Raw genomic sequence first — 25,076 nt, forward strand, 5'->3', positions numbered from 1 at the left:
TCTTCTCATTGGACATTCCGATGTCGATTTAAACAATTCAGATACTGACGGATTAGAGACTATTGGACGTGCCAAAGAATACAACCATCAGCAGATCATTCTCCAGCTGTCACTTTTCTTCCAAATGCAGTAGCAGACTGAGGCGTGTAGGAAGCTCTGGCCTGTCTCACCTTGTCCAGACTGACTGATCTCGTCATGAGCCAATGAGCATGGGCCCTAGGTGTTTCAAATGTTCAGCCTGCTGCCAGAAATGTCAAAATATGGTGTTGTTAAACAGTGATGGACATTTAAAGCTGTCTAAAGGTCACAGCAGACATAAAAGCAGGTGTAATCTAAAATATGTTATGAAATTACATTTAGGTCCACTCAATATACAACTTTCAAATGTGTAATACCTGTAAAAAGAAAGATATACTATGCTTAGTTTCCTCAGTTTCACAAGGGTTCTTTTGTTGTTTTTGTTTTTAAATGATGCATAATTTCAGTCCCAATGTATTTTTTTTCTCGCACTACTTTTTATTATTATTAGCATGACCCCAAGAACAAACCATTTTTCATTCTTTTTTTACACGTTTGTTAAATATATCTAATTGTGTGCGTGTGAGGTTCCCAGCTCCGTTCCAGACTTCATGGCATCTGAGACATAATAATAATACGCTGATGCAAGTGGGCAAACTAATGGCAGCGGCACCCTGTCATGATGCTGACCTGCTGAAACACATTTGATGCTTTGTCTCAGATCCTCTTCAGTGGGATCTAAATGATGGAAGTCGCTTTAATGACAGCGCAGTTCTTCTGTGGGCTATTTACCAGCAGGTGTATTCCTCCTCTGGAGTGTGACATTTTCTAGGTCACAATAAACAAACACCTCTGCGCGCTGCAGCGACGTCTGTGCCTTGTTTGCCCCGGGGTACCATATGGAGGACAAGAAGCTCTTTGTTGGAGTGTCATCCTGATGCTTGTGCAGGTTCAGCCATGACAAAATAACCCCTCTTATGAAAATCACTACATGCTCTTATCACCGAATGTGTTTGAAATAAGCCACAATCTTCCCCCCTCCTCCTCTTCCCCCTTTTCTGTCCGTCAGACAAACGCACTCTCAGCAACATCCTCCCTTAAACACCCACACAACCATGGCCATTGACCTGTGCTTAGGTCACTACTTGATGTGTCTCCAGGGAGATCAGGCATGGCTGCACTCAAAGTTAAAAAGGCCCAACAGCTTATTTACGTCCAGTGATTTGCAGATGCAAAGTGTGTGACAGCTGAGGAACAACACAGTCGCTTCGTAGTTGTTGCTGGATGTTTGTGTATTTGTTTAGTTAAATGAAATACAGATTTCTCAAACTGTATGTAAGAAAAATGAATGCATTTTAGTTTTTTTTTAACTACTTTTTTCCTCATCACCTTCTTAGGATGCTGCTGAGTATCAATCTTACCTGAGTCGGCTGGAACAGTTGGGGTCACACAACATTGTGATGATGAAATCTAAATGAGTGACGTGTTCTTACTGCACTCGTTTGTTAGAGAAAGTGGTTGCAGATGCTGCTCTGAATAGGGGTGTTAGGCAGTGTAAGTCAGGTGGAGAAACAAACACAGTTCAGGCTTTCACTTGCAAATGTCTTGCGCTTAATGTGTTTTCATTTGCTCTCACAAAACCTTTTTTTGCTTTCTGACTGGATATAATAGACAGATAACCTGTTGAAGGATAGAAGGAACTTACATTGTTCAGCTTTTCTGTACACGTATTTATGACCATGACACTGCTGAACTACAGAAGTAAACACAGGGTTTGTACACAGAACAAACTATTGTTCCCTGTCCCCTATAGTTTGCCTTGATGCAGCGACAATTTACTGTACAACATGATGTATATTTAAACTCACTTCAAACAGTGAAGCTGACAATGCAAATCATGTTATTGTATTTTGCCGCTTGCGCAACAACCTTTGTGTTTTTGTACATGTTCAGTCAATGCATATTGTGCCAGAAACACACTGTAGACTGTGAAGTTTCAAAGACTGTTTTCAATGGACAGTAATTCAACTTGATCATTGACTTTGACATTTCCATCCCGTCCTGTGGTCTGGACCTACGCAACGCACTCAATAGGGGAAAACTTGGCTCTTTCACTTTCATTCTCCAGCCACGGAGATCCAGCTGTGAACAGGAGGGGGGTCCTGGGAAAGGAAAGAGGGCTTGCCAAGGCATTCAGGTGTCAGCTGAAGAGATTTATTCTGCTCGTCCAGAAAGCAGTAGGACTTTAGGATTTATGAATTGGCGACAGGTGTCAGGGGTTTCGCTGAAAGAGCTTGTTATCTCTGAAGCTGCAACAGGATGGACAAACTATTTATCAGTTTTTGTCTATAAAGAAGTGAAAATTCTTCCAATTGCACTCGGGCTGTTTGTTTGTTTTTTTTGCAAGAGTTACAATTCAGCCATGGGGCTGCCTCAGCTTTGCAGTAGGGATCGTAAAAGAGCTCACTTTCATGTGTGTGGGAAAGTGAGACTGGCTCAGACTGGGCTTTACAGGAGATCTGAGGGGCAGATATCAAGTCCATGCTGGCCTTCTTTCATTTGTCAGGACCCAACTGAGACCTTTTTTATTTGTTTTGCTTTTCTTCTTATTATATCTAGAAAGCACAATGACCAGTCAAGCAGGAGATCAGAAATCCAACTTAACTGTTACAAATCCATAGCGATGGATGCTCAGGTTACACGCCATCATTCCCCATACTGTGCAAACCCTCCCAGACAACCATTTGAAAAGAGTCTTGAGGAGAATAGGACTCTTGCACTGTCTCTTCCCATGCTGAGCCTGAACTCATCCCGTTTACTGGAAGGAATTTAACAGGCGACAGCTGGGGCTCAATCCTCTAAATCATTAGTGATGAGAGACTGCTTCTATACAGACCACTCATTTTATAGTGCTGTGGGCTTTTCTTTCAATGTAAAGTAAACTATATCAACGCTGCTGCACTTGCCTGCCATGGCCAGAGCGTTAAAACACAGCAAATGACCCTAGTGACTACAGGTTTGCGATGAGAGCGTAGATCCATCTATTTTGCTGTTGCCTGCTGGTTGGGTCGCTCATGGCGGCATTTGTCGTGGTCCAACTTTAGTCATGCCTGTTTTCTATCACCATTCTCAGGACATCGACAGGCTTGGGTTCACGAGTCTTCTTGCTGTGATGTGGACGTCTCCACACACACACTGCTCGCCCAACCATGTGACTTCCTCAAGCCAATTGAAATGCAAGACATGTGTTGCATCTTCTCATGTTTTCAAATGAGAAATGAACCCATCTTATTAAATCACATTTTAATTTTGCTTATGTGGTTTAAAAAGTCACAGACATATATGGAAACTCATAGGAAGCAATTCCAAGGTTTCTATTGATAGATGCATAACCAGTTTGGGTTGGGAAATCAAACGATTGTGGCAGTCCAGTCTAGAAGCTTAGTCTGAGAAACTGGGTTGTTGGGTCCATTTCAAGAGTCATAGGCAATGGAGTGAAGACTGCACTCAGTTGATTGTCAGTCTGGTGCTGCTTGTTTCAGCTGACAGCTGATTGGTTAACTAATGTGCTCTTGGTCGGTTGGAACCTTGTCCAGACCTGCACTCCTCCGGCCTCTTGAGGACTGAGCTGAAGAAGACAGATGAATAACGGGGAAGTCAGGACTCATCGAGCTTTTGGCAAAGAGTAGGGGGCTTTACATGGGAAGAAATAAGACAAACAAAACACCCACTCTGGAAACACATGGAGATAGTCAAAATACACTGAGAATACAGGAGGTGTCACAGATAAATAGAAGAATGGCAGTTAAGCAGGTGAAACTAAAGGAACAGATTGGCACATTCAAGGTAGAAGTAAACGAATAACAAGAGGGAGTTGCCAAACTGAAGGAAGTAATGAAACACAGGCAGTCAAAATGCGTTTCTGGAATAAAAGAGCACTGAAAGGAAGAATTAAATTAAGAAACAAAAGATCAATAACCAAGTGGAATCAGTGGACTTAAGAAGCCAGAGAGATTTTCATGATTACTAGCGAATAATCGACTCAAGTCAAAGATGAGTCTGCAATTTGTTCAGCACAAAGGAGCATGCTGCAAGTGAGGGTTAGATTTTACGCGGACATAGCTGAGCTGACTGTAACTTCGAACACATGTCAAGCTTTTATGCTTCACAGGTTGTTTCTCCTGTAAACTAAGCCAAAGCTGTAGTAAGGGTCACTTATAGAACACGCCAAGAGTGAAAATGAATTACTTCTAATGGCAAACATCCGTACGTTTGCTAAACAACACAGCTGAACCCAGGACCCCGATTACTTCATCAGTGATAACACAATACAGGCGAAAACTGTGCAACATTAATCATTGTAGATTTGACAGGGTCTTTTGTATCTGAAGGTCCGTTATGACTTGGCTTGTTCTGGGGCAGTTGCACTTATGATCCTTCGGGGATGCCGATGGTTTTGCGGCGTTCACTGGTTCTCTCATCACCCATCAGCAAACCTCACGCTCCACTTGCTGGGCCACTCCGCGAGCGATTGTATTTACAGCTGCTGATTCACCTCCCCGTACAAGAGGCGGAACAATGAAATTGACTGAGGTTTCCACTAATTCAGAGGATATTTTTCTTGCCCCCAACCCCCACCCCAAGAGACCCAGTAAAGAGGTTCTGACCTCTGTACCTGCTGCTTCTTATTGGCGTGTGGAGGAGGTACATTGATGCAGTTGCTTTTGTTGGCTGATCCAGTGCAACCTTCCTTGAGAGCTTTTTTTTTTCTTGTACACGTGTGTGTTTAAAGCTCTAAGAGATTTTCAGTGGCACACACGGGTGTTGCTGTTTGTACGTGTGTGTCTGTGTGTGCGTGTCCATCTGGGCTGTAATGGCTCACCGGGGAGTCTGACTGGGAAGCGAATGAGGAAGTTTCAGCAACACTTCAACAGATATGCTGCTACTGCACTGCAACGACACTCCAGGGAGTCAGATATCTGTTCGAGTGTCGATAAGTCACAGTAACACAGATACCAATAGTGATTCTGGTCGCAATTGTTCGGTTGTGATGTACTGAACATTTGATACAGAAATAGTTAAACATTTCTGAACCAAATTATTGTTGTAGTCAAAACACACTAAAATTGTGATATTGACAAAACACAAATTCATTTTTATATATGTGTCAATATGTTTAGATATTTTCGTACTGAAGATTTAATGCAGTATTATATTCACTATATACACTATGTTTTTCTTTTTTTATTAATACTACTGTGACATTAAATTAACATTGCAGTAAGTTATTATTCATGTTTTTAACAACATACTGTAAGGAACCTAACTTGCAGTGTCGCTCCAACTTTCATCCAACTGTAATCGCTTTTTTTTACAGGGAAAAAAAATCAATAATAAGAAATGGAATATGGATAATACAGCATAGCAATATTTGCCCCATCAATATTTGTCCCTCAATTTTAACCCCATATTGTCCTTCATTTAAAACTCATTCATGACACTCTGCTGCTTTCAAGTGGTGTCCGAACAAGAGAGTTGTCAACATCATATTCTGGCACCGCATCCATGTTGTTTTATTAACATGCATGTATGCTGTGTTTTACAAAGTCGCCTTTTCAAATTTTTTTCAATTTTTTCAAGTGTTTAACACCTTCAGCAGTCTCAGCCAAAAAGTCCAGAACAACACTGCCACTTCCTTTCATTGAAAACCTTTCATATCTTCAGACAGCCGAGACGTCACCTCTTGAGCTGAGGTGAAAAGACTAATAAGATGTTGACGTTGTTGTTGTCTCTCCATAGTGATGATGATTCATGCTCAGTGTGACATTTTCATAACACTGGCGGTAAATGCCTCGATTGTTTTCAGAGCTGCTTGCCTAACAATTAGTGTAAATTTTACAGTGACCCAAAACAAATAATGAATAGCTTTAATAGTGGATGATAGTTATTTATGTGATGATCTAGTCCATTTATACATGACATACTAACCAGAACTCTGTAAAAGATGTCAGTTAATGGTGAGTCAAAGATCCCCGCTCAGCAAGCAATCGTGCAGCATTCGGTGAATGCAAAGGTTGCCAGGATTGATTTGAAGGGTTTTGTTTTTCAATCGCCTGTCAGAAATCCACTCAGACACTCATTTACCTTTTGTGGCCCAAAAGACAAACAGTCACCGCTATTGGCTGACACATCCAAGCTGATATTTGCTCTGTGGTATCAACCAAACAGGTCGACTCTGTTTTGCATGCACCTGTGGGGAAGGAGAAAATTCCAGCCCAGGATTTCAACGGATTTCTTGTTTTATTTACATTCATATGTGCTCTGAATAGTGAAAGTCTTTTTTTTTTAAATCGCTCATTTGTAGCAGCCGTAGAGCTTTTACATCCGCACATTCAGTCCATACAACTCTGTATGTGGAATTGTCATTATTAAACAATCACAGTGTTTGTGTGACGGTTGCGATGTTGTGGCGTGCCAACCATTTGCATGCCTCGCTTACTGTTGACAGAGCTGTGGGCGTGCAGTTTTGAACCACCATGATAGGCTGCATTTCCTCATAACAGTTTCTCACATTGGAATTTATTTACGGTGGTTACATTTAAAAATTCCATTACCATCATCATTACTACCATTATTTACCCTTCAGTTCTATACATCATAATTTTTTAAGTTAAATGTTCCTGGTTTGATGAAGACCAGGGTGACTACATAGTCAGGAGAAATTATACTTTTTGGACAGTAATGCTTTATTATCGAAATTTCAAACGAAAGTATCTGGGGACAGTAGTTTTATAATGTTCCAAAGTTCTGTGTTCCAGGTGCGCTAACCTGGGGTTAGGCCAATTGTAACCCACCTCTTCTGAAACTTGCTCAGGCAGCCTTCCTCTGCAATCTCCTTACGCCACGTCCAAGTCGGCACTCCTGTTGGCGCTTGTTTGACTCAGTTTGGGCCACTGCAAAAAGAAAAACACAACATTTATTTTATTGAGCAATGATTGCAATGCCTTAATATATCCATAAAAATAATTTCAAGTGCTAAACACCTAACCCATTACTCAAAGCTTGATACTAAAGGGTAACATTTCAACAGCAAATGGGTTAGATGAAGGCAAAGCTTGAGCTTGGCATTTACACCTTCATGAGAATGAAGAGTCATTGCACGTATATCAAGCGTGGATGTGTGAATGAACACAAAGGTCTAATCACTGAAAAATTGTCTTGCTCCAGAGCTGTGTGTACGGTGGGAACAGAACATCCATCCAGTGTACCACTCCTTCTCTAGCCAAGCTGGCCCTGCCGCGCCCGGTGGTCACCAAGGTGGCGTTCGTCCTTGATGGCTATTCCACAGATCAGTGGGATCTTGTCTATGTGGAGGATCCCCTTTTCCAAGACCCAAAGCTGACATCAAAGGACAACAAGAGCATTGTGGAACTCAAGGTAAGACACCTTATGTGAAATTTGCAAATGATGATATGAAATGATTTTGAAAAATGAGAGAGCCAAGTGTTTCTCTGTGGGTCAATGTGTTTGGTCTACTGTCACGGTAATCATTCACAGCCTACGGCTCAAGCGTTCTTGGAAGGGTATTTTTCAACGGTGTATCGTGGGATACACCGGGATTTTAAAATATTTTTTATTTAATATGATTTAGGCCACCATGATGAACGTGGTCTCTTGAATCCAAAAGCATTTCGGTTATTATCAGATCATGCGTTGTCATGAAGAGTGATCCATTTCTTCACGTGTGGAGCATACAGGGGATATAGACTGTGAGTTGTCATCGCTGCTTGAAGCTATATATTACTTGGTATGTATATATAGCGCCTCAGGTGGCAAAGTGCTTGACAGAGTGATAAGAGTGCCGTCCCATGGCTTGACGCTAAGATTAACCTCTGTCTTTCTTAAATGTGATGAGCTGCCAACGGTCTCATGTGGTGTTGGGGAGGGCTAAACTTGCTTCATTTGAACACCTAATGCATCAACGCTGAATGCAGATGGCTGACTTGTACATCTGTCTGGGACGCAAAAGACCACCTGAAAATACTCACATTTGACACTAGGTGTGAGTATTTGTGCGTAATGCAGTTAGAAAGCCCCCTGTTCCATGATTTTTAGCACTAAATACCACGTTTTTTGTCAAAATGAATATTTGGATCCAGGGCTGTAAAGCCTAAAAGTTCAATGCTTGACCCTTACCCTGGCAAGGCCTAAAAGTAAATCAATTCTAAATATAATTTAACACAACATTTGCAGAGAAAGGCGTGTAATTAAGTAAGGAAATAGGCTGAATAGAAATGTGAACTTTTCTCTCCCTCTCTCAGTTGGTCAGTGTAAATCACATCAGCACAAAGACGCGTCTACAGTTCAGGTCATGCATGGAAGGAAACAATACAGAAAGAAAAACAGGACGTGGGGTCTGTTTCCCACCACCCACCTCTACTGCAGTACCTCTCACCATCGACGTGCATTGTTCTGCCCGCCGAGGTCAAAGTGTTTGACATATTAATGCTTCTTTTCAAACAAGTGGCTCCAGTCCCCAGAGTCCCAGTCACAAACACAATGAAATTCATATTTCTGTCCTTTTTTTTCCCCTGGTACTCCTGACTGCCCCTCAATGTTTTGCAGCAGCTGTGCGCAACGGTTCGCATGGGATCCCGTCGCTTTTTTTTTTTTTTTCACTCTTCCATTTTTTTTCATCCAAGCCAGCCATGACCTTGGCCTCTTCACTAAATCCACCATCAGCACACTACCCACACACAATCCTCCGCGTCGTCCCGTTGGCACATACAACCTGCTACGCTTTACCCCAGGGACTTGCACCAATCTGATAACTCTGTGAGCCTCTCAAAAGACTGAAGTTCAAACTCATTCGCTGGCGTCTGATAACTGACTGATCCAGGATCAGATGCGTGTGACACCACAGGCCGCACATGATGGAGGCGGGCTGTTTGTTCAGGCGCGTAGCGTGTTCTGTCTTTTCCAATCAGAGTTCATTTAGAGTGATTGATGGTGGCAGAACTGTGTGTGTGTGATGTTTGTGTGTGTGCACATGCACATTTGTGTGCCACTGCAGTGAGAAGAAGTGTCCTGCTCGCAGCTGTGACACACTGTGATAAAGTCAACGCATAGTTGAGTAATTGTGTTGCCCTCTTTGAATCCTATCCAGTCATTTTGGCACTAGTGTGTGGGTGTGATGACTTATGGATTCATCCGTTTGTGTATTCCTTGTTTTAGATTGTATGTTCATGGTATATGTGGGGGTGTGTCTCCCATGCTCTCTTTGTGTCTGGGTGCATTTTGTTTTATGAGTCTGTGCCTATGTGACTGTATGGGAATTATGTCCTCTGTATTTGTGCATGCTCAGTGTGTGTGTGGATACTTTCGATGAGTGTGTGAGAACAGGTGCAGCCACTACTCTGTGTCAAATTGGAAAATCCGGAGCTGTCACGCAAGGAATGTGATCATTGTCTTTATTGCCCTCCGCTTTCTGAAAATTAGGCGCATTCATAAGTAGATGCATGTGCCCACGTGCACACTTGAACGTTGAAGAAACCTCAGAAGACTAAAGGCAAGGAAGCAGATTTGAGCGTTTAAAACAGCCAATTAGGGAGCAATGTTCTCCCTGTTGCTTCCCGTCAGACTGCGCACACCAACTTGCACGGACAATAGATGTGTGTGCTTCCAGTCAGTCAGCGGTTAGAGGGGTGGTCTGCATCCCACTGTGGGTCACAAGACCGAATTAAGTCATTCCGTCTTGCTCATATCTGCGGCAGCAGCAAACCTATCATACACTCAGCCAATTGTGCAGCAAAAAAGCACGTCATTTCCCTGATACAAGGCAGGCAGATTTGTTAATAGCATTATTATGAATGTTAAAATGAACAGTAGTGATTTTGTGTATAGTTCCTTCATGGGCTCTCCTTGTGACCTATGACAGTTTGCATTGTGCTTGCATGTCAGTATGCTCATGTAAAAACACATTTCATTTGTACAGAACCCACTTGTTTGCGTTTAATAGCTTATCTGCTACCGTCCTATTGCTCCTTGTGAATCTACACTTTATGGCAGTCACACTCTATTTAGCGTGTTCAGAGTTATAAAATGCCATGAATAGAGTTGCCTCTATTTGATTTGACAAGCTATTGCTTGTAGAAATTGTACCTTTATTTGTACTCAATCAATGACTCCGCCATGTGCTCAAAAGCATCTTGGTAAATCAGCCTCATGCAACAGGAATAGTTTTCTGAGAGGTATGAAAAATCATGTTGCTTCCAGAGTCGGAAGCCTTACTGTGACAAGTCTTTCAGTTTCCTCCAAGAGATTGCAAATGTGACTGTATTACGCTTTATTTTATTTTTAAGGAAAAAGTTTTGACTTTAGCAAAGTCAGTATCACAGATTTCCATCTTTAGTTCCAGGCCATGTTTTATGCTTGGATCAATTATTTTCTTGTTTTCCTTTTTTTCACCACTTCTCCTAAAGTCCATTCTGTGTTCCTCCTCAGGGCGACAGGATGGATCGGGAAGCCATGAAGTGTCAGGTCCTGACTGTGTCCAACCACAGCTGTGAGACCCTGACCCTAGTGGGAAACACTCTGGAGTGCACTGTTCCCACCCAGCTGCAGGCCACCACCGCAAAGGAACTGCAGGTGGAGGTGAGCAATGCCTGCAGGACTCAATATATTTGCATGAACAGAAATAGATAAATAGATTTTGAACAAATTGTTGTCACTACTTCTCAAATCATGAGTTATACTTGGATATATGGTCAGCATCACTGACATTTAAACAGTCAAACATCATCCACTTATCAACTGCTGAATTTATGAATTTTGGCATGATACACATCCTCTTCCGCTCAGTCAATGAAGGGCTTGTTCCAGCTTTTTTTGCTCATTAACAACAGAGAGAGGCTCCAGTCTACATGTTTGAAGAGCTGTCAGCTGTGTGTGTGCGTGCGTGCGTGTCTGACTATAGATAACAATCCAGCATTTGCATGTGGGGATATTACCCTTTTGAAGTATGCAAACAGATTTATCTTGTACGTTAATCGAATCTTGACATAAGAACATTCACTTGCTGTTGTGTATTCTTTTACTAAAACGGCAAAATTTTGAGGGTACAGAAAGGTCGTAGGGTCATCCTTCGGTCATGTTGTTCAAAGAGTTAAAACAATATGTTATAATGACAATCAGAATCATTGGTTATTCATCATAGCAGATCTTTGAAAACAACCGGAACTGCTTGTTGTTATCAAAGGAACATAGCTTGGGCAGACCATGCTCTTCTGGTTTAAGAGGTTTCCGGTGATGACTACAACCAAGAGAGGCCACGAGTCTGATTTTTTAAAAAAATTCTTATATGTTACCTTGATATGATTTTATTTTTTTGCTTAAATCATGAAATTATTTATTTTGTTTAAATCGCTCTGTGTGCTAGTTTTATAACCTGATGGTGTTATAAAGCAGCGGACTTGTCCTCCAAAGCTTCTTTTTTCTACCTCTCAAGGGAAACAGCACATTCTATCAGCGTTCCACTTCATTGGCAGGAATGTTCAATAACTCCCTGGTTCTGATGCTGCGGCATATTAAAGCATGGGAGGGCAAGTTTATTACACCGTGTGTTGAGTGATATAGTTCAGCATCCAGCTGTCTTGTCACTTGAACTTAAGTCAAGCGTCTTCAGGGAAGTGGTGGGCTGAGGACGTCCTGTGGGAGAGAGAGTGGCGGGATCGTGTTTTATTGTTCTCCTCAGACAGGGATGGGATTTCAAATTCTCAACTTTGCTTAGTGTATTTGGGACCTAGTTTTGAATTTTGATTGAAAGAAGGTGTTTACAAAATGAAACCTGGGCTGAATGTGTCTTGCGCTGCTGTGTGTTTGCATTTTTGGTTTTGTTTTTTTCTTTGATTTTTATTATTATAATTCACAATTTGCTGAGTTCAGTAATAAAAATTGTACCTCAATTGCTGCTTAAAGAGTCGTAATATGGATTAGCGTGTTGTTTATCGGTTTCAATCAGGCTGAACCTGTTATTGTATGTGCTTATCTGTTCATTCATTCATTTTCAACCACTTAGTCCATTAGTTCTTATTTTTGTCTGAGAGAAAGAGAGCCTTAGATATCTTATGTTATTTCTACATTTTCAACTACAATTTTTATTTTGTCTGCTATGGAGAACATGAAGGTGGAACATCGTATTGACTTAAACATAGCTTGTTTGATACGTGTTTGGATTTCATGAAGCAGCCTTGCAGGCTTCTGCCGTCACCTGGTTATTAATATCAAGTGTCATGTATCTGACTTCAAGGACAGACCTTATCTCTGAGTGGCTCTGCTAATATCCTAGACGTATATAAATGCCTCCTCTGCGTCTGACACACACTTGAGCAGTGCAGCTTCGGGACATGATAAGCCTAATAACCGCAGTACTAATATCACTGATCTAATCTGCTGCAGACAGACCAGGTGTACATGTGTGAGCGTGGAGGACTTCATGTCTGGCTGACAGGTTCATGCCTCAGCATGAGCCAGCAGCATGCACCTGAGATGACTTGGAGCATGTTTGTAATGTGTATAGACATTAGTAATCAATCATAGAATCATGCAGCAGGAGCGAAGACAAGAACAGAACCCCACCCCCACCCACTGTGCTTGGCGCAAATGTTTCAATACATGTGGTGAATAGTTTTTATTTAAAGACATTTTTTAAATAAATGCATTGTGGGTGTTGTTATGGTTCCACACATTTTTAATTTTTACTTTGATTTTCTTGCTCAGTGGCGCCAGGCAGACTCCATCAGGCACCTTGGAAAAGTGACCTTGGCTCAGGAGCAGGACTACACCGGCCTCATTGTGGGCTGCGTCTGTGTTACTTTCCTGATTCTGTTTCTGGGCAGCCTCTTGATGTGGAAGAGGAATAAACGCATTGAAGGTGAGAGACAGTTCAACTTGGTTTTTACAGCTTCCTCTTCATTCAAAGATCAGTGTTACAATTGTCCTGTTTGAAATGCTTCACCCTTCCCCCCTTCTTTGTTCATCACTAGATATGTCAGAGGTGTGGTATGGGGGTCTGGATCACATCCAGCATCTGGACCGGCTGGCGAATGCTCGAAGTGTCAGCCCCACTAATGAGATGGTTTCTCATGAATCTGTGGACTACAGAACAAATCTGCTGGAGGGTAAGTCAATCAGATTATATCCCACATTTACCTGACACTCCCCTTCCTCCTGTTGTTCCCTAAAACTGCTGCCACTATCTGGGATCAGCACCTTCCTGTCTAACCTGTTCTAAAATGCTTCAAATGAAGTGGGGCGAACATGATCATGTCCGCTACATTTTGGCGGTTTGAATCCCACCCCTTCCAATTGCCATGCTGCCATGATGTCCTTGGGCAAAACACCTTTACCAGCTTGCCTCGTGGGGGTTGTGTGTGAATCATCATGGTGGCGCTCAGAAGCTGTGGCTTCAGCTCGCACCGAGGTGTGAGTGGTTCATGTGTTTAAATATAAGCCATTATTGTAATTGTTGGATCACCTGCACTTGGTGTGTTGTGTAATTGAAAAATATATTTCACTACGGTCTAAAACTGCATGAGCATGACAATCTCTAATTTTTCCAAAAATCGGCAGCGCTACAAACAACTATAGCTTGTTTCAGAGATGCTGCTCCATCTTTACATTTACCCTTCTAATTACATGCAAACTTGCTGTTGATCACCCAGAGCCCAAGAGTCTCATTTGGAGTTCTAGTGCTCCACCTTTCCACCTCCAGGGGTTTGGATCAGGTTATTATGATGCTGTGACATAAAAATTCTCATCTTGTGAAAGCAGAATTTCACAGTGTGCGATGAAGTAATGTTTGTCCTCAGGGTTTCTCGGGTCAGAAGCTGAAAAGCAGATGACGGTGCATGTTAATTTATGTCTCTTCTTCTGCTGTCATTCCATACATTTTTTTAAGAACTGCCACATCAGAAGCTAGTGTTTCCAGGTCATTTTGTTTATGAAATTGCCCTCTGTCTCTGACCTCCTCTCCAGATCAGACCACAGACCGACCAGAGACGTGTCGGGCGGTTCCCCCCATCTATGGGGGCAATGGCGAGCTTCTGTCCCCACGGCTAGGCGTTTTGGGTGCTGCAATGGGTCTAGGAATGGAGGGGGAGCTGGTGTCCCCTCTGCTGATGGCTCCGGTTCACATTGACCCATCCTGTCTTCACCCAGACTTGCTGACAGAAGTGCAGCACGTGGTGATCGCCAGAGAACGGCTGCTGCTCCACCTCAACCAGGTCATCGGCCGAGGTCAGAAAATTGTCATTATCATAGACTCTTATGAATTGCTAACCTTCTTTTGGTTAGTATCTGAAATACTGTCGCACTTTACTACTTACTACTTGTTTGGGGCATTGTGATCAAACAGCACATTGGTGACTATGATACAAACACATACTCTGTGGGACTGTAACCTCTCAACACACAACTTGCCTTCTTTCTTATGGTTCACATGAATGTTGAAAGAGACAATTCTGGTGTCAGATCTGGAGTTTGAAACATTAAAGTAGCTTTCCACTTACACTTGTTTTGATAAAGGCAATGGCAACAATGAAAAATCAGTCGGCCAAATCGAAGGGGAAAAGCAGCTGCTAGTTTACAGGCCTTCTTGCTGTGGAATAAAAGTCAGCCTAAAAAAAGACCTTAATTGCTACCTTCCAGCTTAATGTGCAGTAACCAAATCTGTCTCATAGTGCCGACGGAGCCGGCAGACCCTCAGATCAAATTCAACATCAAGGTACAATGCTAGAAAAAAAGAACCCTATGGGTCACAAAAACAGCCCACCGGCCCCCCGAGTGAACGACCCTCTGAAGAAAACAGCCCAAATTTCCAGGGAGAACGAAGCAAGTAGTGCAAGATGATTTGTTCACAGCTAGTATTCCCAGGGTCCATTGTTGAGATTTGTAATTCTACACCTTGGGCCATCTGCGGGTACGTGATAGGAGGCCGCCGCACTGCGTTAGATTGTTCCCTTCCTCCAGTCTGAGGTGAACCTTCATGTCTTAGAGAAACAATGTATTTGAATAAAACAAGCAATAACTCCAGGAATGGCTGTTTGAGGTTGTAAATGGAAACTTTCTATCGGGCTACTTTCAGGATTTGACTTGACTTTCCAGGGATCTGAAGTGAATGTGGAAAAAGATGGCTTGTTTTTCTACTCCTGACAGTTATTTTTCTTGGATTATTTTGGACCTAATATGATGTTGACAGCCCAAATCGAACAGGCGATCCAACTGGCAGGAAGTGCCGGTTGTTATCATGGAGGAAAATGCAAAATCAGTGCACCGAATTGCAAAGGAAAAATGTCCAGTCAGACAAATGTGGCAGCTGCTACAGTTTCTGTCCAAAAGCTTTGAAATGATTATGTGGCACCTGCTTGTTTTGCTCCGTGAAGTTGAACCCAGACGACCACATTAGCACAGCATCAGTTTATCAGTTTAATGATACATGAAGTGACCAACTATACAAAGAAACAGATGGACGAAACGTTTAGTGAATGCAGAAAAACACAAAGTACTTATTAAGTCTGTTTCTTCTGTTCTGAAATCTCAAATATTAAGCCTGTATTCATCATTTACAGTGATAAACTGCCCACAGCCTGAGAACCCAACTGAATAAATGTTTCTAGAAGAGTGTGCGCCGACAGTTTAGACTTTCTAAATGTACATTTCAAAATAAAATAAACATATATTTCAACATTTTTTCAATTATATTGATTTGCTTTTTTTCAAGTGACCACACAACCAGGAAAATAATGATGACATAATTGAAATAAACAGTTTCTTGTCTCATAATTTACTTGTATTGTGAAAACTTAGAAGGTTCTTGATTCATTATTTTGGTTGGTGCTTCTCTGTCATTCAGGTGGTGTTCTGTGTTGTTGCAGTCAGACAGAAATTCACTAAGTGTTATACACACAACCATATCTGTGCAGTAGTACTGAAGTTTCTTAGATTCAGATGCAGCTCAGACCACAGACCATTAAGGAAGCTTATGGATTATTTGTTATGGATTTCAGACCATCACCGTGAAAGTTCTAAACTAGGATTGCAAGTCCGGAGGAGCTATTTTTGGCGGCATTCCGCCCACTCAACTGGGCTACACATGGAACTAATATCAACAGCTGTCTGTGAACAGTATAATTTGGGCTCTCCTGGCTTTCATATAGTCATGTCGAGGTTACTTTCAGCTACCTCATATTAGCACAGCCCAGATCCGGCTTTTCCCCGATCCGTGAAATTTCATTGTTCCATGGCTCAGGAATGAGTTGAAGACGTTGCTTTGGAATCTAAATTGAAGGTGGCTCTGTGCTGTACCTGGCCACTGACTGGAAACAGAATGTGATGGCAGGAGTTCTTCTGAGGTTGTACAGTCAGACTAAAGCCATCACTTTGTCACCTACAGGTCACTTCGGCTGTGTGTTCCACGGAACTCTGCTGGAGCCAGACGGGCAGAAGCAGCACTGTGCAGTCAAGTCCCTGAACCGTAAGTGCTCCTACGTTTGTTTGGACACGCCCAACTTATCTTAGGAGAGTGTGACAAATGTTTGACTTAAAAAATGTAAAAAGACATTTTGTTATTTTCCTATAAAGAACCAGACTTATTTTTCTCTCATGAGAAGAAAATGAATAGAAGTATAGTGTAATCATTCAGATATAACCAGACATTTCTGTGGGTGGGTCATGGGGGCAGCAGCCAGTGAAGGTGCCCAGACTTCCCTTGGCTCAGAAACCTTCTCCAGCTGTTCTAGAGGAAATATAGAGGTCAAATGAGGGACATTATTTTTCCAGCATGTTCTAGGTCTCCCTCAGGATCTCCTCTCAGTTGAGCACTCCTGGAAATACCAGGAGGGAGGTGTCCAGGTGGCATCTTTACAAGATTCCAGCTCTCCCTCGACTGGCTTCTCTTGATGCCAGCGGAGCATTCGCCAACTTCTCACACGGGCTCTCATGTCTGCCTCGTGCATCCTGTCCTCGTTCATGAGCAACTCCCAAGATTTCTTTGGCTCCATATGCTTATGTGCCAAATCTCAGTTTTTATAAGCACTAGCTTCTCTCTTCCTCGAAGGTCATTTAGATTGAACCACCGTTATTCCATCCATCATCTGCACAAACCGCCTACACATTATATGATCTCACAATGCACCAATCACATTAAAGATCTCATCAGAGCTCCTGAATTATTTTTGGCTGATGCTGATGGTGATAAATCATCTTCCAATAGCCTGGATGGCACGGAGGGTCGTCTCTAATCATGTAACCTGTCACTTGGAGGAGAGAGATGGATGTTGGAGAGAAAGCACTCTTGTGATAGATGGGTGAAGGAGCTGCCTCCTCTGGGATTTGAACCTTTTATTGGGTTAAGGCTTTTCTTCTTTGTTTATGTCTATTGTTATATTAAAGCTCCTCTGTTGCTACATCTATCTCAATATTGCCAGGACAACTGGTTGACAGACACGTTCCATATCTCTCTAATGGAGACTTATAGATCAGACAATCATCAACAGCGTGTTCTGTTTTGTCTTATTATTCTTGAAGTCCAGCACCGCTCGGGGTCACAGCCCGAAGTCGAAGGCTAATCAGCCAGAAAAGGCTTCTACCTCTAAAGCGATTACTTTGGAAGGTCTCAGGCTGAAGTTCATCACACCAAAGGCACTTTTGCCAAATGGGAATTTAAGAATTGCCCTCAGTTCATGTGCTGGAAATGTCACGGTTATGTGTGCTCCACCCAAATACTAAGATATTGCCTCAGATGTAATGGACGCCTGTGCACTATCATGGCTAACCGCGAGCTTAGCAGATGTATGAGCACGATGACTGAAGCCCCTTAAATTCTGCTGACTACCCCTTTATCTTCCAGGGTTATTCATGCTGGCCTAAGCCTGAATAGTGTACAGTGACTAAACGCAGCAAACTGGTGAATGTGCCAGTTATTCTGAGTCTGAAGCAAGGAAATTGTTTGTTGCCCCAAAAAATAAAAAATGTCACACACTCCATTGGACAGCCTTTACGTTCGATTATGGAGGCATTCACACTGGCGTTGTTCCGATTAGCTTCTGTGACATCATAACGTCTGCCCTTCTGTTTTTTTATATTAATGGATTACATAACTTTAACTTTAATAAGACCCACATATGCTGCTGCTCCTTGTTTGCGAAAGCAACAATGATGATGACACTGTTCTCATTTTCACTGCTCCAAAGTCTTTGGTTTTCCAGATTCAGTGGCACGTCCCCCATTTTTAAACCTAGAGCGCCACCTACTGAGCTCTGAAAATAAGCACACTGTTTCATGAGGCCTCATCATCCCATCACTGCTCTTACCTATGCGCTTAGTTAGCCTGATGGTGTAGAACAAAGAGCTTTGCCCTAGTTGGCTATTACTGGAGAGCATGTGAGAACCTGGCTCAGTGGCGTCCTTTGAATGTGACCGAACCAGCTTGATGACTTCCTCTCTTTTGGAATAAGCAGTAGTTCTACAACCAAGTGTCAGGTGGATGACAGAACTCCTCATCATAGTTGTAAAAGAGATCCTTGATGGTTCCTTTTTAAGAAAACTGTAATCCTTTCTTTGTCAAGTGTCAAGCTGTCAAGTTAGCGTCATCTCAGACATTCCTAAACTTGAAACATATGATTTTCATTTTCACACCCAGAGTTGCGATTGAATATTTTTTCAGGAAGGTTGATAGGAAATGTATTTATATGTTTCTAGGCATCACAGACCTGGAGGAAGTCTCTCAGTTCCTGAAGGAGGGCATCATCATGAAGGACTTCAGTCACCCCAATGTCCTGTCCCTGTTGGGGATCTGCCTGCCGCCGGAGGGCTCGCCACTTGTTGTCCTTCCTTACATGAAGCATGGAGACCTGCGCAACTTCATCCGAGATGAGGGCCATGTAAGTCGCTGTTGGGACATGAAGAAAAAACAGTAGTTTGGTACTCCAGTCCACCAATGCATGTGTTTCCCCTAGAACCCAACTGTGAAGGACCTGATGGGCTTTGGCCTCCAGGTAGCCAGAGGAATGGAGTATCTGGCCAGTAAGAAGTTTGTCCACAGAGATCTGGCAGCCAGAAACTGCATGTGAGTTCAGTTTAATCGTGTTAGTGTGAAGAGTGGAATAGTGTTCTAAAGTTATTCTTTATGCACCAGGTTGGATGAGAGCTACACTGTGAAGGTTGCTGACTTCGGTTTGGCCAGAGATGTTTATGACAAAGAATATTACAGCGTCCACAACAAGAGTGGAGTGAAGCTTCCGGTGAAGTGGATGGCGCTGGAGAGTCTGCAGACCCACAAGTTCACCACCAAGTCAGATGTGGTGAGGCCCTCTAATCTAAAACTCATCACTATTGTGTGGTCGTAATGATGGGTGGATCATCTTAACCTTGACCTTCTTCTCTTGTTGTTCCCCAGTGGTCATTCGGTGTGTTGCTTTGGGAACTCATGACCCGAGGAGCACCACCTTACTCCGACGTGAACTCCTTCGACATTACTGTTTTCCTGCTGCAGGGCAGGAGGCTGCTGCAGCCGGAGTTCTGCCCAGACTCGCTGTAAGTTCCCACTCCAGCACACCTGTACATGCTCGCTGCCTGCCATTTCTGCACCTCCGTGGACACAGCTCTGTTTGCTTGAATGATGGTGCGCTGCTTGGGTAAAGTCAGCAGGAGGGGGAAAGCGATGAACTGATGCTCCTATGCTGGTCATAAATCATTTCTATCATCTCTCACAGCGAGAGTCTAAAAACACACTCGAGAGCTTCTTAGAGTCTGCAGTCGAGCGTGACGTCTCATCACAGCTGTGGGTCAAATAAACGTCCTCTTGAAACATGCGTTTGAAAGGAGAAATCTGTCATGGCTATGAGCGGAGAGCATTCAGTTTGACATGTATTCAGCCAACTTTGGCACCAAATTTGATCAAATATAATCACCTTATTTTTTTCTTATACGTCATTCATATCCAAATTTTTGGTTATTAATCATTAAAGAGTCACCAGCCTCAAGTCATCCGAGACATTATTTGAAAGAAGAAATAATGTGTTTTCATTTTGTGTATACAAAAAAAATCTATTGACATTTAGTTTCCATATCGGACCATGAATGAATGGGTCATTTTGTAAACAAGAACATGAGCAACATCAGCGAAGATTTGAGCGGTTTTTCTGTGTTTGTTGAGGAAGAGCTTGTTTACCGCTACTTATTTGACGCGTCGACAGGAGCTGACTCTTGTGAGATCATTGATGTACATATCCTGATCGGACTTTAGTCTTTAGAATCCAAAATAATTCAGTGATGACACCGAAGCCAGATTCAGTCACTCACCACCCAAAAATCAATTCACCTCTCACCCACTGGTACCGAAAGTGTGATCTCATTCCTCAAAGATAAGATCCTGACGCGTCTATTACAGGGGAAGGTGAGTGGGGGGGCTCAGGTTGAGGGGAGGATCGACATTCCTCCATGGTAAATTAAACATTGCTCTGTCAGTAAAGCGACGTTCCCTCACAGTTGAACTTCCGCAGAGCGCTTTATTGACAGGAAAATGGGATGGGGCTGTCAAATGAAGTTGGAGGGGAAAGACTGCGCTCAAATGAAATGATAAGGTGTGGAAGGACCGCTGTATAACTAATGACTTGCAACTGTGGGAGCGCAGTAGTTTTTAGTTGGCAGCACAGAGCGTGAGGCAGCTTTTCAGTCTGCAAATATAAATGGATGAATGGTAAAATAATACAACTACAGGTAATTTGATATACAAGTCAACATGTATTGATGTTTTTTTATTTCCAAAAAAAGTTTAGATTTTATGAGAAAAGATGAGAAAAATTAAGACCTAAAATAAATTATCTATTCATACATAATATACAGCAGATATGTAGCTGTGAGTCAAACTGAATTTTAAGAATATTAAAATGATCTATTTAACAACTTTGCAACTATTTAACAACACAAAACTATGCAGCAGACCACCGAGCGCGAGACTCATTCAAGACCATGAAGAGTGTAAATTAAGACATATGACTGTGACAAGACCGTGGTGAATAAATTATTGTATATCCAAGGTCCAGGTGGCAGTTTTTCAAGAACAAGGGATTGAATTGGTCAGAGATTTAGCTTATTGGAGACTGTTTCCATCATGGCAAAGATTGAGGAGCAAACACGACTTGATCTTGGTCAGCAGTAGTATAACACTACGATGAGGACAGAATTTTAATAACAGATTTACCCTGCACAACACATGGTGTGATGTCCACTCCAACAACAGAGAAAGCCTCATGGTTTGCTGCCACCTTTATAAATCTTGTGTAAACCCTTCTCCCTGACGCCATCTCTCTCCTCCCGGCAGGTACACGGTGATGATCGAGTGCTGGCATCCCAAACCAGAGCGACGCCCCTCCTTCTCCGACCTGGCGTCGCGAATCTCCGCCATCTTCTCCAGCTTCAGCGGCGAGCATTACGTGCTTCTCAACACCACCTACGTCAACATCGACAAGATGAGCCCGTACCCGTCCCTGGTGCCGCCGTCGTCGCCTCCTGCTGTGGCTTCCTCTTCATTCCAGCCATCCACCTCCTCAACACTGCAGCCCAGCTCGCAGTTATTCTGCCACGTCGAGCGAGACTGTTGTGCCTGAACGCGTCAAGGTCGCAACAAGACTGTTGAAGAACTACTATATGTACAAACACTGAACACGGTTCTTCCCTTGGTGACATCGATTCTCAGACTCAGAAACTCCATGGCACTGATGAGCACCACTCACTACTGTGACTTTTTCCTGAACTCCAGGGAGAAGCTTCTGGCTTCGCAGAAGCACATTGTTCATCCCCTGGACTGACTGCTGATCCCACGCAGGGGGTAGATTTCCACATGTCTGTTGGTGACCCACGTGTAGGTGGTTTGGCCTCGTGCCACTGTAATATGAATGGCTGTAGATTTGGTTCCTGAAGACAAGGGGAGGGCTCCACAGAGCTGGCAGAAGGAAAGGTGGGAAGCGATGCGTAGGTAGAACCTGTCTGTGTGCAGTTCACTGGATGATTTACAGAAGTGAAAAGGTCAGGTGCCATTGTGCCGCTACCATCCAGCTTGTTCTTTGTAAAGACTTTTTCTTTCTTCCTTTCTTCAAACATTCTTTGAGAAACAGAATCCGTCTGGATGGTAAACCCTCAACCGTCCACTCATCTTTCCATGAAAAGATACCTCGAGAACTTCTCTCAATTAAGTTCTTTTTTTCCCAGTTTACTCATCGAAACATTTTGCTTCTTTCATGTTGAATAATGAACCCAGACTCATCAGGAAACCCTTATGAGGCAACACTGATGTTCAACATCAAACAGCTCCAGCTCCAAGGACGCAGGTTCCAAAGTACGAACCAAGATGACTGTTCTTCCGTTCATGAGGAAATTCATCGCTGGGGTTGACCAGAAGGACTGATCTAAATCATGAGCCGAAACCTGAAATGGCATTTCAATTGTTCTCTGGCTCGTGAATGCTGTAACCAAAGGATGCAGAGGAGAAAGAGAAAATGGCCACTCATTTCTTATGTTCAAGTTGTCCACCATTTCCAGGTGATTGACTGTCTGCGTGACTTCCATTTTTATTTCAGTTCATGTCCAATTGTTCTCTTTGAAATTCCTTCTGGCATTATTCATAAAACTGTTATTGGCCCCATCTGGCTGAATGTTAGGATCATTCAGTTGTTTTAGGACCATTTTAGAACTTCTGTTACTGAGAATTCTTTTGTTACATAAAACACTAGCATTCAGCTGGATTTCAAACTTCTACAAATAATTATATCTCACTTTTCAGTTCGCTATCCATTCACTGGGTTTTCATTTCTTGACTTTGTTTATTTGGCCAGTTTAACTGAGGAAGTTGAAATGTGAAATGTGTGTTTGTTAGACTACTTTTTGTAATGACAATGCAGACATACTGTTCCTTCTGGTCCAGGTCATTTCACTCATGTTAGATCATGACTTTTACGTTGTCAATCTTGTTTAAATGTAGACTTATTGAACTACTGATTCCAAGTATTTTGAAGTGTAAAAACGACATTGTTCAAATGCATTGGTGTGTAAACAGAAATCTAGTTGAATAATCATTCAGAAAATGAAGCAAATTTAGAAAGCACAAGTCACATTTTGCTGTTTGAAAAAAAAAAGAATGATAATTGGATTTCTTTACCGTGTTAAAGATTTGTAGCATAAAATATCTTGTATTTTTGTTTTCTTGAGTGGCTGCTGATACCAATGGGGCCATAGACGGACAGGAATGAATGTTTGCTATGACGAGACTAATGCTGTACTATGATTTGTTTTCCTCTTGTAAAATGAACAAAGCCACTTAAAGCTTTTATTTTGATGCAAAACCACTGCCATTTTGTAAATAGTATCATCGTCAAAACGATGTGGATGTTCTCGCACGAGCTTAGCACTGTACCCGGGCGTGCTCGTGTTTTGTCGTCAACCCTGAAGGTACATACTGTATGTAAACTGAAGTTGTCAGCGTAATAAAGCTACACTATAAGAGATGCCTGGCTTTGTCTACGACTGTAAAAATCTGGCTTTGATGTTTCTATAAATGTGTTTTTATGGGGCACTTTTGTCCTGGAGGTGAATGGGAAATAGCATGTATTGATCTTTAACTACAAGAAGCAGATGTTAGAATTACTACCTGTGCATTTCCATACTCCTTTTAACAGCATGGTGGTTAAAGGCTATTAAAACAAATACCTGCGCAACAGTAGTAAGAGATTTGCGTAGCCTACAGCTCCCAAATAACCTTACACTATCAGGAGAGCACATTACATCTGACTTTCTAGTCCAGCAATGTGATCATGAAGTAAGAAATCAGAGCCTCATCTAACCACCAGCAGCTATTCTGTCTGACCAAGTAGTAGTCCATAGATGTGCGCACGATCCGACCCAAGTGACTGAGAAAGGCTCCAAGCATATCACGCTCTCATGACCTACAGCGGCTAGTGTTCAACTTTTCTCCATCGACAGGCTATCAAGCAGAGATTATGTTGAGAATCAATCTGGAAAATTACAAAATAAAGACGTGGGGATAAAGGAATTCACTGAAAGATGGATGTATGTTTGTGCTCCAAGCAGAAAAGCAGACTGTTCCTTAGTGATACGCGTCGGTGACAGTTTAAGGCTTTGAATTTATGCTTTGCTCAGATGTGCCCCCTGGCTACTGCACTCAGCATGACAACACTGGCCTCAGCAGTCAATGTCATGGGGTGTTTGGGTGGCCCACAGCTTAGTCTGCCACTTGTACTTCTACACTCTCGCTACCTACCTGTTGGACCAGAGTAACCTTTGCCCTCTTCACCTCTAGATCACCTCTCTTGTTTTGACCCCAGGTGCCCCAGTCTGGCCCCCACCCCCGCCTGTCAGAATGAGCCATGACCATGGCTTTTAGGATCAGTTGCACTTCACAGTTGGACATTTACCTTCTCTTCATCGAATAGCTTTCAGTATTGCGTTGCCGTATAATCCATCTACAGGCATATTACACACCACACCTTTAAATGGTTTACATCATCGTGTCTGTTTGGTTATTATATAGGTATCACTGTTAGATCAATTACTCAACTTGCTGAAACGTGCAAAGCAAAAGTGCCCATGATGTTATCATTGCATGAGATGTACATTGTGAAAACAGAGGGAGCAGACATTCCGTTGGGTGATCCATTGTGAATAGTTGAGTTCCTAATTATTGTGTCACGATGATGAATGTATGCATCAGAGGACTTCATCGTACAAAATAAAACATAGATTGTTCCAAGTGTTTCCCTTCATAAGTCAGGGGGGTTAGACTCGATCGCCCACAGCGTTCTCGTGTCTGCTGTGACAAGTCATGGAATCCTCTTCTAATGCCTTTGCATTTGGTGAACATGGAGACACAACTTTCATAGATACTTCTGCAACAGCATGCTAATGTTGAATGCTGTACCAGTACACAACAGTGCACAAAGATAATTCTGAACGTATGTGATGAAAATTCAATATGTTTTTTGGTGATG

At 42.5% G+C, this 25,076-nt stretch overlaps 1 protein-coding gene across 2 annotated transcripts in view; it reads left to right on the forward strand.

The window, feature by feature from the left end:
- The window catches only part of met (MET proto-oncogene, receptor tyrosine kinase), a 56,084-nt gene extending 32,517 nt beyond the window's left edge, over window positions 1-23,567 (forward strand). The window contains exons 11-21 of one of the 2 annotated variants that reach the window (XM_053886419.1): window positions 7,246-7,455; window positions 10,522-10,671; window positions 12,796-12,949; window positions 13,062-13,196; window positions 14,053-14,313; window positions 16,469-16,549; window positions 18,775-18,956; window positions 19,032-19,141; window positions 19,211-19,376; window positions 19,472-19,608; window positions 21,398-23,567. In XM_053886419.1, the coding sequence (XP_053742394.1) occupies window positions 7,246-7,455; window positions 10,522-10,671; window positions 12,796-12,949; window positions 13,062-13,196; window positions 14,053-14,313; window positions 16,469-16,549; window positions 18,775-18,956; window positions 19,032-19,141; window positions 19,211-19,376; window positions 19,472-19,608; window positions 21,398-21,683 (1,872 nt within the window). In that variant the 3' untranslated portion in view covers window positions 21,684-23,567. The remainder of the gene's footprint in view (window positions 1-7,245; window positions 7,456-10,521; window positions 10,672-12,795; window positions 12,950-13,061; window positions 13,197-14,052; window positions 14,314-16,468; window positions 16,550-18,774; window positions 18,957-19,031; window positions 19,142-19,210; window positions 19,377-19,471; window positions 19,609-21,397) is intronic. The other variant, XM_053886420.1, reaches the window with a different exon arrangement.
- The last annotated feature ends 1,509 nt before the right edge of the window (window positions 23,568-25,076 follow it).

Source organism: Synchiropus splendidus, chromosome 14 (assembly GCF_027744825.2).
Source record: "Synchiropus splendidus isolate RoL2022-P1 chromosome 14, RoL_Sspl_1.0, whole genome shotgun sequence".
NCBI lineage: Eukaryota > Metazoa > Chordata > Actinopteri > Syngnathiformes > Callionymidae > Synchiropus > Synchiropus splendidus.